This window comes from Engraulis encrasicolus, chromosome 13 (genome assembly GCF_034702125.1).
Source record: "Engraulis encrasicolus isolate BLACKSEA-1 chromosome 13, IST_EnEncr_1.0, whole genome shotgun sequence".
Lineage (NCBI taxonomy): Eukaryota > Metazoa > Chordata > Actinopteri > Clupeiformes > Engraulidae > Engraulis > Engraulis encrasicolus.
This window is the reverse complement of record NC_085869.1, coordinates 38395175-38410833: the sequence shown is the minus strand read 5'-3', so window position 1 is coordinate 38410833 and position 15659 is coordinate 38395175. Positions and strand designations below refer to the sequence as shown.

At 45.2% G+C, this 15659-nt stretch overlaps 1 protein-coding gene across 1 annotated transcript; it reads left to right on the top strand.

Annotated features, from left to right (window-relative positions):
• The first annotated feature begins 310 nt into the window (after positions 1-310).
• Positions 311-13883, top strand: LOC134461139 (E3 ubiquitin-protein ligase TRIM35-like). Its single transcript, XM_063213906.1, has 7 exons — positions 311-358; positions 993-1411; positions 1690-1785; positions 6322-6552; positions 6695-6717; positions 6804-6922; positions 12813-13883. Exons 4-7 carry the CDS (start codon positions 6418-6420, stop codon positions 13376-13378), a joined length of 843 nt encoding a protein of 280 aa, XP_063069976.1. The 5' UTR covers positions 311-358; positions 993-1411; positions 1690-1785; positions 6322-6417; the 3' UTR covers positions 13379-13883.
• Positions 13884-15659: the final 1776 nt, after the last annotated feature.

The following is a 15659-nucleotide window of genomic DNA, read 5'->3' as shown; positions in this document are numbered from 1 at the left end:
TACAGATTACAGTCCATGGAGCAATGTGGGATTTGGGGCAGTGCTCAAGGATTCTTTATCCATTGCCATCTGGATAGGATGGGAATTGAACCTTTCTCACCCTCTGGTCCTCAAACTCCTTCACGATTGATTCATGGCTGCTGCTCAGTTCCAGGCTGCGCCCTAAAGTGTGGCCTTGCTCCCAGATAGGTGGATAAACACTACCATCTTGTGGTCAAATATGTAATTGCATAAGGAATGTTCTCCAGACCAATCAGCTTCCCGTTCCTCAAAGTCCCGCCTCCATCTTCTTCCTTCCTTCCTGACCATTCTTCCTGATGAGCAAAGTGGCAGACGGCTGCTGTGTTCTGCAGAACTGGTAGGCCTAGTACAGCTTATTAAAAAAAAGATTTAAGAAAGGTATTGTGTGTAATACATATTCTTTGACACATTTTGGCACATGCATTTATACCAATGAAGAGGATGTCCTTTTTTACAAACTGAACAGAGACAGAGGCTAGCCTACAGATATGGAGCTCGTAGAATCTCATGAAATGTGTTTTTTTTTTTAACTCACTAACTTCTTGAAAGAATCGGAACTAAAATTGAGAGGCATGTGTCTTAGCTAATCAGATAATAGATGGGCGCATATTGATTGCCAATGAGAATCTCCCCCGCCACCAGACTGAGGAAGCAGGCAGAGGGTGAAGCTCTGTTGAAGATGCGGCAGACCTGAAGGCCTACATTTATTTAGCCAGAACATATTTAGTCATTAAAAAAAATCTACACAGAAACTTTTAGTTGGTCAGTTTAGTGAGATGCTACAGACCTTGATACATTTATTTAGTCAGTCAACACAGATTTTTTTCCACACAGAAACTTTTAGTTGGTCAGTTTAATGAGTTATGAACTGTCTACATTTTAATATATCTTTCTTTCTTTCTTTCTTTCTTTCTTTCTTTCTTTCTTTCTTTCTTTCTTTCTTTCTTTCTTTCTTTCTTTCTTTCTTTCAGCTTCTTTAAAGACAGAGGACAAAATGACTTCTAAACTACATGAGGACCTCGTCTGTCCTGTGTGCTGTGACATCTTCACGTACCCGGTCATCATCTCCTGTAGTCACAGTGTGTGTAAAGTTTGTCTGCAACAATTCTGGGACACCAAAGGGTCCAAGGAATGCCCAGTCTGCAGGAGAATATCTTCAATGGACAATCCTTTAGTCAACCTTCAACTGAAGAACCTGTGTGAGACCTACTTACAGGAGAGAAGTCAGAGAGCTTCAGCAGGGTCCGAGGTACTCTGCCGTCGACACAGTGAGAAACTCAAGCTCTTCTGTCTGAAGGATAAACTGCCTGCATGTGTGGTGTGCCAGACCTCAAAAAGACACAGATACCACAAGTTTTGTCCTGTAGATGAAGCAGCATGTGACCTCAAGGTGGGTTACACTTAATGGCTTTTAAGGGATTTCATGAAATGTTATTAATCGAGAATGCTGTTGTTCTTTGAGTAATTGTAATGTCATGGTTTAGCCACTGCGTGGCACCATTGGCTTTATACCTGTCAGCACTACATGCACCCTTAGATGGTGGTGTTGCTAGACACAATGAAATAACACTGGCAAGGACAAGATAAACACACAATCATTGTTTATTTATTGATCTATTTCAATGTAATTGTGCGCGTGTGTCTACGTGTGTGTGTGTTTAATTTCAGGAGGAAGTTAAGCTCAGACTTGAGCCCTTACGTGCGAAGCTGAGGGTGTTTGAGGAAACTAAACTCACCTGTGAAGAAATAGCACAGCACATCCAGGTGAATGTGACCATCCACACTCGTATGGCTATTTATATAAGAATAAATTCCATTACATTAAGCCTACATTACACTTGGGATTTTAACCTCTGACCCAAACTCGAACCCATAGGCTATACCATGGCTCTCTCACAGAGATATACACACAAACAGTAGAACCTTATACAGTATGTCAGTCACAGAAGTGAGTAGACCCCTTAGCCTGATTATCATTGACTTTCAAATCTCTTTGAGACTTGGGGACCATTCCATCAACGGCGATAAACCCAAATCCGAGTTCAAGTCGGTAAACTGTGCTATTTTTAGACACTGATCCGTTCCATCAGTCTTGCTTACCTGAAACTCAGCTGAGTTGCGACGGTAATTTATGCTCCAACTCTAACTTGGTAGCTCCCAGGTTTAACTCCAGGCTAAATGAATCAGTGTTGCAAAAAAAATGAACCTGTAGGAAACAGTGTCACAAAGGGCACGTCCCGCTTAATTCCGCCATCATTTTACGAGATCAAAGCGAACCAGTCACTCTATTTTAATCGTCTATGATGTGATAATGCCAGTAAAAACTGGGTCATTTCACGTGAAATCAGACACTTTGGGACCCGGCCGACACGGATTTCAATCATACTTGCTGTGCCTGTTTAGTAGCAAGGTAGCACCCCAGAACTTCATTTTTGTGAATCTGACACCAATATTAAGGGAGAAACAGACTAGCAAAGGTTTACATGTGAGGGTAGGACACTATGCATTCAGCTTTGATTATATCAGTCAGTGTAAGTCACAAAATGGTGTCTGAGGTATTGTTTGAAAGCTCTTTTCTGTCTCTACAAATTACTCAAACAGCATGGAATACAATAACCTTCAGAATATGAATTATGATACATTGAAAAATTAAAAATTGAATATCAAAAAAACGTATATTTTAAAATGGCTGGTTTCTTGTCTAAACATAGCCTGCAAGGTCATAAACAACACCTGAAAATGGGGTAATTGGTGGGCCCTGCACCCTCGTCGGTCCCTATTCCAGGTACTCAAAAACTACACGGCTTCTGCCCATTGTCAATGGACACAGTGGAAGCTAGACCATTTTAAGCATTCAGAGAAGGCAGGGTTGAAAGAATAAGCTCAGTAAAGGATTTTTTTAAATGTTCAAGCATCAAAGGGTATGTTGTAGCTGTATATGATGACAACTAGTGACTAGCATGTGTTGAGGAATGTATGCAGAGCACTGGAGAGGTGAAACTGAACTTCCTGCATCCTCATGGACCATCTCCATCCTTTACATACATGCTGTTATGTGATATTACTATGGTATCACCATATTATTACTAGGTGATTTGTATGATGCCATATTTTTGAGTCCCATTGTCTCTGAAATGAGATTTCAGGTATTGTTCATGACATTGCAGGCTATGTTTAGACAAGGAACTGGCCATTTTAAAATATACGGTTTTTTTATTCAATTTTTAATGTTTCAATTTATGATAATTCATATTCTGAGGGTTGTTGTGTTCCATGCTGTCTGTGTAATTTGCAGAGCCAGAAAAGAGCTTTCAAATAACACCACGGACATATTTTTGTGACTTACACTGACTGATATAATCAAGGCTGAATGCATAGTGTTCTACCCTCATATGTAAACCTTCGCTAGTCTGTTTCTCCCTTAATATTGGTGTCAGATTCACACAAATGCAGTTCTGGGGTGCTACCTTGCTACTTAGCAGGCACAGCAAGTATGATTGAAATCCCAACTACAATAGTTATCATTGTGTTTAATTTCGGGGGACTTCTGATAATCAGCACATATTTTAAACTTTCATAGTGTTGAAAATGATAACATCATATTGAACAATTGCTTTCATGGAGACGTAGGTGTGAAAGGCCCAGTGGGTAGGTGCGGTGCGTAATAGGCCTATGTGGTCGTGCCGGGTTCAAGTCTTGCATGGCGACATGTTGTAGAAATGAAATCTTCATAACTTCTGCCTATTCTCTCCTTTGATGTCACTTTGTGGCTGACTTAATTCGCTATCAAGCAATAGGCCTGCAGTTAAATGTAGACCTTTAGGCCTACATTTTACAGCATAGGCAATAAAAACACGTCTTCACAACCACCTTGCAGACACAGACGCTTTGAGTTTGCATTGCAATGATTCAGCATTTAGGCTACATAACATTTTAGGTCACATAGCATCATTTTATCCAAAAATGGATTCACCTGAAAGACACAATTAAAACACCTTAGGCCTATGATGCAAGCATTTCATCTTTACGCATTGAAATGATGGCATTCGAGGTTCGGACGAGACTCTCCCTTTGATGATTATGTTATGGTCTGTCGCATGGTGGGGATTGAACGCGGGCCTCTCAACCAGAGTGCGGTTGCGTTATCGCTCACCTACACATGCTCGCATCTCACCTCCGATAAAGACTTGATTTGACACGGCATGCCCGAGTCTACAACATGATCGCATTTTCGACAATCGTTGATATGGACTTCCCCAGTACAACGTGCACTAGCGCAACGCCAGCTCTGATGAACGCGGCTGAAGTGAAACCGGAGCCATAGAGGAGGAGAGTTGCGCAAATGGAGGGCCAGGAAATATATTGCAGCCCCGCCTTTCAACGAGATCGAGGTCGTGCCTAAAGCGGCTGTCTTTCCATAGACTCAACATAGAACCACCACATAAAAAGCCAACAATAAGGACTAAAGAACTATACTGCGTGGTAATCGCCACAAATATGTAAACTATCAACTGTCTCGGTAATGATAATCACAACAGTTTTACCATCTGTGATGTTTATCTGAAGTTATTACTACGAACAGCGAGTATTGTCATGTTCTCTGCAGTGCATTGCATTGCATTGCATTTGCTGTGTGCTACGCCCACTTCTAGGAACTAACATTTGCAACGCTGAGCACTTCTGAGACGCCAAACAGCTAATTTTGTTAATGCTAAAGTGGGCCCTAGCACACAGTGGAGATTGCCTGACTCTCTTTCTATATGGCTCTGAGTGAAACTAGCCAAGGCGCAGCTGATCTTCAGTGGTGGAACAGCGTCTGCCTCAAGTTTAAGCTGCCGTTAGTTGAAACTTTGCTTTTACACGTAAGTGCCGCTGAATTCAGCGCCAATGATGGAATGGTCCCCTGGTCTGACCAAGAGCATAACAATTAACATTTCCCAAATGGCATGGTTGACCCGCCTCCCTCGGTTTGCTACAGGGTGACTGGTGTCCGACAAAGTGGGTGGAGTTCCCGATTTTTCCGGAGATCAGAAATAATATTTACATTGCTCTTGGCCTGACTAGAGGCAACGCCGAAGGTGTTGCGTGTCCAGGCTATACTGCCCTACAATTTCAGAACGCAGTATAATTCAAAATGGCAAACTGAGAAAAAAGGCTTCAAAGTTTCCTTTCTGGCCACGCAACTGTGTTGGAGGTCAAGTGATGATGATACTTCCATGTAATACTTTATTATGGTGGAAATTTATGCACAGAAGAAAAAAAGCAAAAAAACAACATTCTCATTACTTTTTAGCTGAAAAATAATTATACTGCGTTCTGTTGTGGTATTACTGTCTACACCAAAACCACGGTGTCAATGGAGAAGTGCAGTATAATGCGCGTTATACTGCGTTCTTGGCTAGTAATACATAACCTCCTAAAACCAAAAAGCGCAGTATAATCGGTTTTTAGCGTTTTTTTCTGAAACGGGACCAAGTTGGACCAAACAATTTTAACACAAGAAAAATAAGGTATTTTAAAGCCAATTTACGGTCCAAACCCATTTTCGACCACTTTTAAGATACTGCGTTCTGATATTGTAGGGCAGTATAGACCCCTCACAATTCTGGATATTTTTCAGGGTATCGTTTCCCCCCTATCTTTTCTCTTTCTCTAATCTTAAGCACATTGAATAACAAGTAGTAATTTTGATTGATTGATTGATTGATTTTCATGGGGAAACATTAAACAAATTTGACTTTGACCATGAACAGTAGCCAGCGTACAACTTGCACAGTAGCTTCAATTTATTGTTCACTCAAAATAATTTGAAATACAGCCATTCATTTCTGAAAATGTACCTCACAAATGTGAGTACACCCTATTATTAAAATGCCATAGAGATGGTCATGATCTGCTTCAATATTCACAGTACATGTTGGAATGCATGTTTCTTTTGGTCAAATTAACCTTTGTTGATGACATTCAAGCATCTCCAAACCATTCCATTCACACTACTAATCTTGACTCTACAGACCGTACAGTATAAACATCTCTTTGTGATGGCAATGGAACTCTTGTATAAAAGCAATATGACCCTCGTGGTCGGGATGATGGTGACGGACCACACCCGGGAGGATGTCCGTTACCATCATCCCTCCCACTCGTGTCACATTGCTTAATTGCATTCATTTAATATCCTTTTAGACGTTAAATTATAATTCAACAGTGCGCCATCTTCATGAAATTTTAGCCTCACCATAATGAATAATTCAATTGCCTCATTAGAATGTGTTAAGAAAAACGTGTATGTTGTTCCAGACTCAGATCCAGAACACAGAAAAGCAGATCAAGCAGGAGTTTGAGAAGCTTCACCAGTTTCTATAAGATGAGGAGGCAGCCAGGATAGCTGCACTGATGGAGGAAGAGGAGCAGAAGAGTCGGATTATGAAGGAGAAGATTGAGAAGATGAGCAGAGAGATCTCATCTCTTTCAGACACGATCAGAGCCGTAGAGGAGAAGATCGAAGCTGATGATGTCACATTTTTACAGGTGAGGACAACACACACACACACACACACACACACACACACACACACACACACACACACACACACACACATAGCTGAAAAGGCAAAGACTTTGTAACCCTCACACATATTTGTATACTCAATATCTATTTTATCTCCTCCAGAACTACAAGAGCACAGTGGAAAGGTGAGTGATGTGCATACTGTGTCTCTCATTGTCTGAGGTTCTGAACCCAAACCCACAGCAGCACTGACTCCTGAATGTTGTTCCAGAGCCCAGTGCAAACTGCAGGATCCAGAGAGGCTTTCAGGAGCTCTGATCAATGTGGCAAAGCACCTGGGCAACCTGAAGTTCAGAGTCTGGGAGAAGATGCAGGAGATTGTACAATACAGTGAGAACACACACACACACACACACACACACACACACACACACACACACACACACACACACACACACACACACACACACACACACACACACACACACACACACACACACACACACACACACACACACACACACACACACACACACACACACACACGTGCACACACACACACACGTGCACACACAAACACACACGCACACAGCTCAAAGTGTCAAAGTGTTACACTTTAGCCAGAGCACTAACGCAGGAGACAGAGAGATCAAGTTCAATCAGAGGGTTTTATTAATTCCACAGGGTTACACAGGTGAGTATTAAGGCAAACTTAGAAATCTTCTTTTCGGGTCTTTAGAGCAAACACAGGATGAAGGTAAGTAACGTAAAGATTCTCTTTTCTTTTCTTCTTCTTCTTAGGAAATAAACATAAAAGTCTTTCAAAGTCCAAACAAACAAAAAGGGTAATCTTACGACCACTGCGGTTTTTTTCTCAGCAAAGTTCAAGGCAGGGATTCTCAGAGGCAGAGCAGCAGAAGTTCAGAGTGACCGTAAGGAATGTTCATGACCGAGCAACGGAGAGCAAATGACAAGGACTTAAATGGAGACTTCACAATGGACTGGAAGAGTTTGATGAGCTGCAGGTGATTCTCCTGATCACCTGCCACGGGGTCTCCCAGGGTGCTTGGCAGGGGCAGGAGCCAGCATGGACGGCTGGGGTTTCCCAGGCCGATTGCCAGGGACTGATGCAGGCTGGCGACATCTCCTGGCAGGTTGGGGCATGGCAGGTCGGGGCATGACAGTACCCCCTCCTCTACGACCGTCACCTGACGGTCCAGGAGCCTCAGGATGGTCCCGGCGGAAGTCACGGATGAGGGATTTGTCCACAATGTGGCGTGACGGCACCCAGCAGCGCTCCTCCGGACCATAGCCAAGCCAATCGACCAGGAACTGCACCCCTCTGCCCACCCGTCGAGAGTCCAGGAGGCGCTTGACCGTGTACACAGGACCATCTGCCAGAAGACGGGGAGGCGGGGGTGGGGGAGCAGGAGGAGACATAGGAGACGTTAAAACAGGTTTCAGCAGAGAGACATGGAAAACTGGACTCACCCTTAGGGACCTGGGCAAAGCAAGCTTGTAGGCCACTGGGTTTATGCGCTGGACTATTCGGAATGGGCCAATGTAGCGTGGTTTGAACTTTTTGGACTGAACACGCAGAGGAAGGTCTCGTGTGCACAGCCAGACCCTCTGGCCCGTCCTGAAGGATGGGTTTGGTCTTCTCTTGCGGTTGGCCAGACGCTGGGCGCGCATCGAGGAGCGCTTCAGGGCTGCCCGGGCCCGTTTCCAGGCCCGCTTGCATCTAGCCACCGCAGCTTCAGCAGATGGGACATTGACTTTGGGCTGCTCAGAAGGAAAGAATGGGGGTAAGTAACCATATTGTGTTTCAAATGGGCACATACCGGTAGAGGTGGAAGTCAGTTGGTTATGGGCAATCTCTGCCCAGAGAAGCATCTTACTCCAGGACTTTGGGTTCTCAGAGATCACGCAGCGCAGGTATTTTTCCAGTTCCTGATTGATCCTCTCTGTCTGTCCATTAGACTGGGGGTGAAACCCTGAAGAGAGACTGACAGTTGTATTAAAGAGAGACCAGAAGGCTTTCCAATACCTGGACACAAACTGTGGGCCCCGGTCGGATACCACATCGGCTGGAACACCATGGTACCGGACCACCTCCTTCAGGACGACTTCGGCTGTCTCTTTGGCTGTGGGTAGCTTGGGGAGAGGAACAAAGTGAGATGCTTTAGAGAAACGATCAACAATTACAAGAATCACTGTGTTTCCTTCAGACTCTGGCAGCCCTGTGATGAAGTCCATCGATAGATGCGACCATGGGCGACTGGGAATTGGGAGTGGGCGGAGCAGTCCTGCTGGGGCCTGGTGTGAAGACTTTTGAGTAATGCATATAGTGCAGGCCTTAACATATTCAATAACCTGTTTAGCCATATCAGGCCACCAAAAACGACGGCTGAGGAAGTCTAACGTTCGCTGTTCCCCTGGGTGCCCAACCCAGTGTTCGTTGTGACCCCATTTCAATACCTCAGAGCGCATTGATGAAGGTACATACATGCATCCTGATGGCCCATCTCCTGGGTCTGGTTCCGTCCTCTGAGCCCGGAGGATGGAGTCTTCCAAAGCAAGGCGCACTTGCCCGATCACTCGGCTCTGGGGTATGATGTTCTCTGGGAGAGGGGTCTCTTCATTGCAGTCGTGTTGACGAGAGAGGGCGTCTGCTTTGGTGTTCTTTGAACCTGGTCTGTAGGTAAGTATAAAATCAAAGCGGTTAAAAAACAGTGCCCAGCGTGCCTGACGGGGGTTAAGTCTCTTAGCTTCCTTCAGATATTGTAAGTTTTTATGATCAGTTAAGACTTGGAACTAGTGAGTAGCCCCCTCTAGCCAATGCCTCCATTCTTCCAATGCGAGCTTGATGGCTAGTAACTCACGGTCCCCTGCGTCATACCTTTGCTCGGTGGGCGTCAGTTTCTTGGAGTAGAAGGCACACGGATGGACCTTATCGTCCTGGAGAGATCTTTGAGACAGGATTGCCCCTACTCCAGTACTGGAGGCGTCCACTTCGACCACAAAGGGAAGAGCAGTGTTCGGGTGTCGTAGGATTGGTGCAGTGGTGAAGTGCCTTTTCAGGGTGTCAAAGGCTGTCTGTGCTTCAGTTGTCCATTTGATTTTGGAGGATCGGCCCCGGGTGAGAGCTGTGATGGGTGCTGCGATGCTGCTGAAATTTCGGATGAAACGTCTATAAAAGTTAGAGAAGCCAAGAAAACGCTGTACCTGTTTCAGCGATGTAGGCTCAGGCCAGTCAAGTACAGCTTGCACCTTTACAGGATCCATGGAGACTCCCACCGGAGAGATTTTGAAACCCAGGAAGGATGCGTGGCTTTTTTCCAACTTGACGTAGAGATGGTTCTCCAGCAGAAGTTTGAGCACTTGGCGGACCTGCAGAACATGGGATTCAAAGTCTTCAGAGAATATGAGTATATCATCCAAAAACACGAAGACGCATCTGTTGATCAATTCTCTTAGCACATCGTTCACGAGGGCCTGAAAAACTGAAGGGCAGTTAGACATACCGAAAGGCATGACCTTGTATTCATAGTGGCCGCTGGGAGTACTAAAGCCCGTTTTCCACTCATCTCCTCTTCTGATGCGGACCAGATGGTATGCATTTCGCAGGTCCAGCTTGGAGAAGATCTTTGCTCCCTTGAGTAGGTCAAAAGCAGTGGACATTAGGGGTAGAGGGTACTTATTTTTGACTGTGATTTGATTCAGACCACTGTAATCAATACAAGGACGTAGGCCACCATCTTTCTTGGACACAAAGAAAAATCCTGCTGATGCAGGGGATGTGGACGGGCGTATCAAACCATTACTGAGACATTCCTGGATGTAGTCCTCCATCGCTTTGGTCTCAGGCACGGACAGTGGGTAGAGTCTGCCTCTAGGAGGCATGGTTCCTGGAAGGAGGTCAATAGCCATATCATAAGGCCTATGTGGGGGGAGAGTACAAGCTTTAGTCTTAGAGAAAACATTGGCGAGATCATGGTATTGTTGGGGAACAAGTGTGAGGTCTACCTCTGGCAATTCTGAAGTTGTTCTTGAGATACATTCAACAGTAGCTCCATATGCACCATGGGGTTCAAGGCCTTTACTTTTGCATTCCTTAGAACATGCAGGACTCCAAGATAACAATGTTCCTTTTCTCCAGTCAAACTGTGGGTTGTGGGCTCTAAGCCAGGGGTAACCCAACACTACAGTTTCCTTAGGTGATGAAATCAGAAAAAACCTACAGGACTCTACATGGTTATCCACTCTCATTGTTATCGGCTTGGTAACATATTCAATTTTACCTGACCCCAAGGGTCGGCCATCTAGAGCCTGAATGGAGTATGAAGAGGGACTCACCTCAATGGGCACTTTGAGTTGTTTGGCCAGGGTAATATCCATTAGGTTTTCTTCAGCCCCCGAATCTACCAGTGCTTGGACCGATGTGTTGCCATTGGGTTGGTTCTCCCATTCAAGCGTTACTGGGAGCTGCAACCATGAGGTGGGGTGAGAGGACCTTGCTGCTCTGCTCACTAGAAGTCCTCTCTGTCCTAGTGAGCTTTGCCTTTTCCCGAAAGCTCGGGGCATTTGTCACGGAAGTGACCGGCCTCTCCACAGTACAAGCATAGGTTCTCTCGTCTTCTTCTGTCCTTTTCTTCTTGGGAGATCCGAGACCGTCCCAGCTGCATGGGCTCCTCTGCATCTCTGCAAAGGGGCTGGTTTGTCGATGGATTTTTTTGGGGGGAGACAGAAAACTGGAAACCGGAGGTGCGTTCTCGTCTGCGCTCCCGAGCTCGCAGGTCTAACTCAGAGGTGAGAGCAATCAACTCTTCCACGTTACGACCCCACTCTCGGTTGACAAGAGCGTCTTTCAGGTTGTCTTGAAGCCCATGGTAAAAGGTGGCCATCAGGCAATCTCCCTCCCAGCCAGCTTCTGTAGCCAAGGTGCGGAACTCGATGGCATACTCTGCAGCGGACCGCTTGCCTTGCTTCAGCTGAAGGAGACGCTTGGCTGATTCTCGTTGGTTGGTGGGGTGCCCAAAGACTGCTTGGACTTGGTCCATGAATTCAGATGCATTGTGGCAGATGGCCAAGTCTTTCTCCCAGAGCGCTGTTGCCCACACCAACGCCTTGCTTGACATCAGTGTGGTGATGTATGCCACCTTCGACTCTTCGCTGGGGAAACTGCTGGGGTGTAGTTGGAAGGACAAGGCGCATTGAGTTAGGAATCCACGGCAGGCATCAGGGTCTCCATCAAACCTCTGAGGTGAGGGGAGGCGTACATCTGGGCGCGGGCCTGTGGCTGCAGGGGCTGGTGAAGGTGAGGTTACTGTGGCTGAAGCTGGGGTTGGCGGTGTGATGTTGATCCTGGCCACCGCTTGAGTGAGGGATTGGAGAGCGGTGTTCATTCGGTCTATGGTTTGTGCCATCTTTTGGACGCGTCTCTCTTGTTCACCGTAGGCATCTCCCATTCTGCTCACTACTGATCGAAGATCTTCAGTCTCCGCAGTGCTCATTCTTGGCTCGGTCATGCTGTTACACTTTAGCCAGAGCACTAACGCAGGAGACAGAGAGATCAAGTTCAATCAGAGGGTTTTATTAATTCCACAGGGTTACACAGGTGAGTATTAAGGCAAACTTAGAAATCTTCTTTTCGGGTCTTTAGAGCAAACACAGGATGAAGGTAAGTAACGTAAAGATTCTCTTTTCTTTTCTTCTTCTTCTTAGGAAATAAACATAAAAGTCTTTCAAAGTCCAAACAAACAAAAAGGGTAATCTTACGACCACTGCGGTTTTTTTCTCAGCAAAGTTCAAGGCAGGGATTCTCAGAGGCAGAGCAGCAGAAGTTCAGAGTGACCGTAAGGAATGTTCATGACCGAGCAACGGAGAGCAAATGACAAGGACTTAAATGGAGACTTCACAATGGACTGGAAGAGTTTGATGAGCTGCAGGTGATTCTCCTGATCACCTGCCACGGGGTCTCCCAGGGTGCTTGGCAGGGGCAGGAGCCAGCATGGACGGCTGGGGTTTCCCAGGCCGATTGCCAGGGACTGATGCAGGCTGGCGACATCTCCTGGCAGGTTGGGGCATGGCAGGTCGGGGCATGACACAAAGCTCATAGATAAACAGCAGTGTTAAAAAAGTGAGGTAGAAAAGATAGACAGAAACAAGAAAGATCACATCCTAAACACACACCCCTCAGTCTTCAGCTCATGTGGCCATCATTTACAGTACATCCCAACACACCATTCAGTGATCATGTGTGTGTTCTTCCTCTCTGCAGCTCCTGTCACACTGGATCCCAACACTGCAGCTGTTGGCCTCATCCTGTCTGAGGACCTGACCAGTGTGAGATGTGAGGATGAGGCACTGCAACTTGAGGATGACACACTGCAACTTCCTGAGAACCCAGAGAGATTCGATCTCTATAACAGTGTTCTGGGCTCTGAGGGCTTTAACTCAGGGACACACTGCTGGGATGTGGAGGTTGGGGAGGGCATAGAGTGGGATGTGGGCCTGATGACAGAGTCTCTCCAGAGGCAGGGAGAGTACTCTTCTATGAGTGGACTCTGGTTTGTGTGGTATAAAGATGGTGAATATAGAGCATGTGCCCCACCACAGCCTGACACTCTCCTCAAAGTGAAGCAGAAACCCCAGATGATCAGAGTGCAGCTGGACTGGAACAGAGGAGAGTTGTGTTTTTCTGACCCTGATAATAACACACATCTACACACCCTCAGACACACGTTCTCTGAGAGAGTGTTTCCATACTTTAACACCGGAGAGGGACTGCTGAGAATTCTGCCAGTGAAGGTGTCAGTAGCAGCAGAGAAGCTGAGCTGGATATGACATCACTTCCTTTGGGCAGGACAGTATTGAGGAGCCCATTTTGGTAGAAAAGAAAGACGAGAGTGGCCACTGCAATGGCTGACAGCACTGCAAAACGGCTGGAGGCACCAGATAGTAGTTTCATGGCATTTTTTTGCGTTCTATACAATTTGTTTATGTCATATAGCTTTTTTGGTGGACAGGCGTTGATTTGTTATTGCATTGTAGTTTTGTTGTAGTCTTTTTTTCTGCTTCTATTGAGAGGCCACTGAGCACTCAGCAATTGATGCACCATCATGCAAAATTGTGTGTGAAGCATTATGGGGTGTCACAAATAATTATGGAGCATTATGAGACATTCTGAAGCCAAGCCATGACAAACATCTGTAAAATGTATTTCTTTTTTTTTGGCTTTACTAATAGTATCAGTCATATGGCATGTTTCAAAATTCAATAATGTTCGTGTGTGGATTTATGGTTCTGTTAGGTGTTGAGTCTTTTGAATAAAATGTGATATTACCCTCAACTTTTTGCAGTGATGGTTTTTTGTTGTGAAATTGACATGGCATTGCCCAATACAGTCTGTAGCGATAAACGATGAGTGTTTTTTTATGTGTAGTATTACCCGCACAAGTTTGTTAATGTAGTGTGTAATGTAACGTAGGCCTAATGTAATGGCAATGTCCATAAGAGCGTGTAATGCCATTGCTACTGGTAATTGTAATGGTGGTATTGCCTAATGGTATTGGTAGTGGTGGTGTATTGGATGCTGTAATATAATGTTACATAATGTAGTCAAATGATTAATATTTAATATTTTAATCGCATGGAACTTCATATTATGTTACATCAGATTGAGCAGACAACAGTGCCATTCTACAGTATATGTTGCATTGCATAACACTTAGCAGATGCCCTTATGTAAAGCCACATACAGAAGAGGACATAACTACAAATACTATGTGGATTAGGCAAGGCGTAGTGAGATTACTGTGTTCTATTCAATTACATTGCACTTTTACACAATATTATACTTAGCTTGCGCTTTTCTCTGAAGCGACTGACTGATATTGCAGGGTATTAGTTACAGTCCCTGGAGCAGTGTGAAGAAAGGTCCTTGCTCAAGGGCACTTCAGCCATGGAGGTAGGAAGGGTGGATATTAAAGCTTCAACCCTGTGATCTACTATAGCCCAACTCCCAACCCCCCAAGATTCTCTTTATATAGGAGGAGACAAAACATAGAAAGCGTTGGCAATTCGTATAACGCCAATTTGGCACGTGCCACACGGCCGCAAAGCAGAACGCAAAGCAAAGCAGAAGTGCTGCACACAGTTCAAAATTAGCAGTAAGAAAACAATGTTTTACAGCGTTACTTTCATATATACGGCCAATTAGATAGCCATTATAATTTGGTTTTCATTGCTATTCTAACCATAGTTTCCCTCAGATGTCCCATTCTTGTTCTCATTCTCATCTGAAATAGCTGCCCTGAGGGCCTTTACCCACCAGAACAGGGAAGCTGGGCAGGATGGAAATGATTTTTACTGGTGGCAGCGAAAATACATAGAAACAGATCTGTCCTTCCACACCAACACGTCGGACGTCGGGAGGTAGCAGCGTAGGAAATGGCTATGTGTCGCACTGCATTTGAAAAATCCAACTCGAACGTAATTTGAATGGCAATGTCCCGTTGAAATGAATGGCAAAGTAGCAAAATGCCGAGGATTTTGAACAGGACTGGCCTTGCACGCCAACACGGTCAGTATGAAAGGCTGTGTACACACCGGCAGAGACTAGGCAGAAAGACAGCTGTCTTCTCGCTGCCGCCACGCCACGCTCTTGTGTGTAACTGGCTTGAGGCGTCGCCAAGATGGCCGCAGAGTGAAATGACTTATGGGAAAGACTTTGCTCTCTCTCTCTCACACACACACACAGCATGAAACCAGGTAGATAACCCTGCATTCCAGAGCAGTAGGAGCTTCTCAATATGCAACCAGGAGCCAGCTACCTCCCATTTCAAAGCGTTCCAACCAGCATGTCAAACAAACTACAAACATGGAGGGACAAAAATACATATCAACTTCTCAAAGATGTGAGCAATGTAAACAATGAGGTGTAAAGAACACCATGCATTTCGTAGCCGCATATCATCTATGAAAGAGGCAATATAACTACACCTTTGAAAAGATCACAGGCGGTTTTGCAATCATTAATCTGTCTGATTCAACTCTATTTGTCCACAGAATGATGATTGCTGAGTAATGTGCAACAGGAACTATTCCTATCACTGTGCGCTGCCGT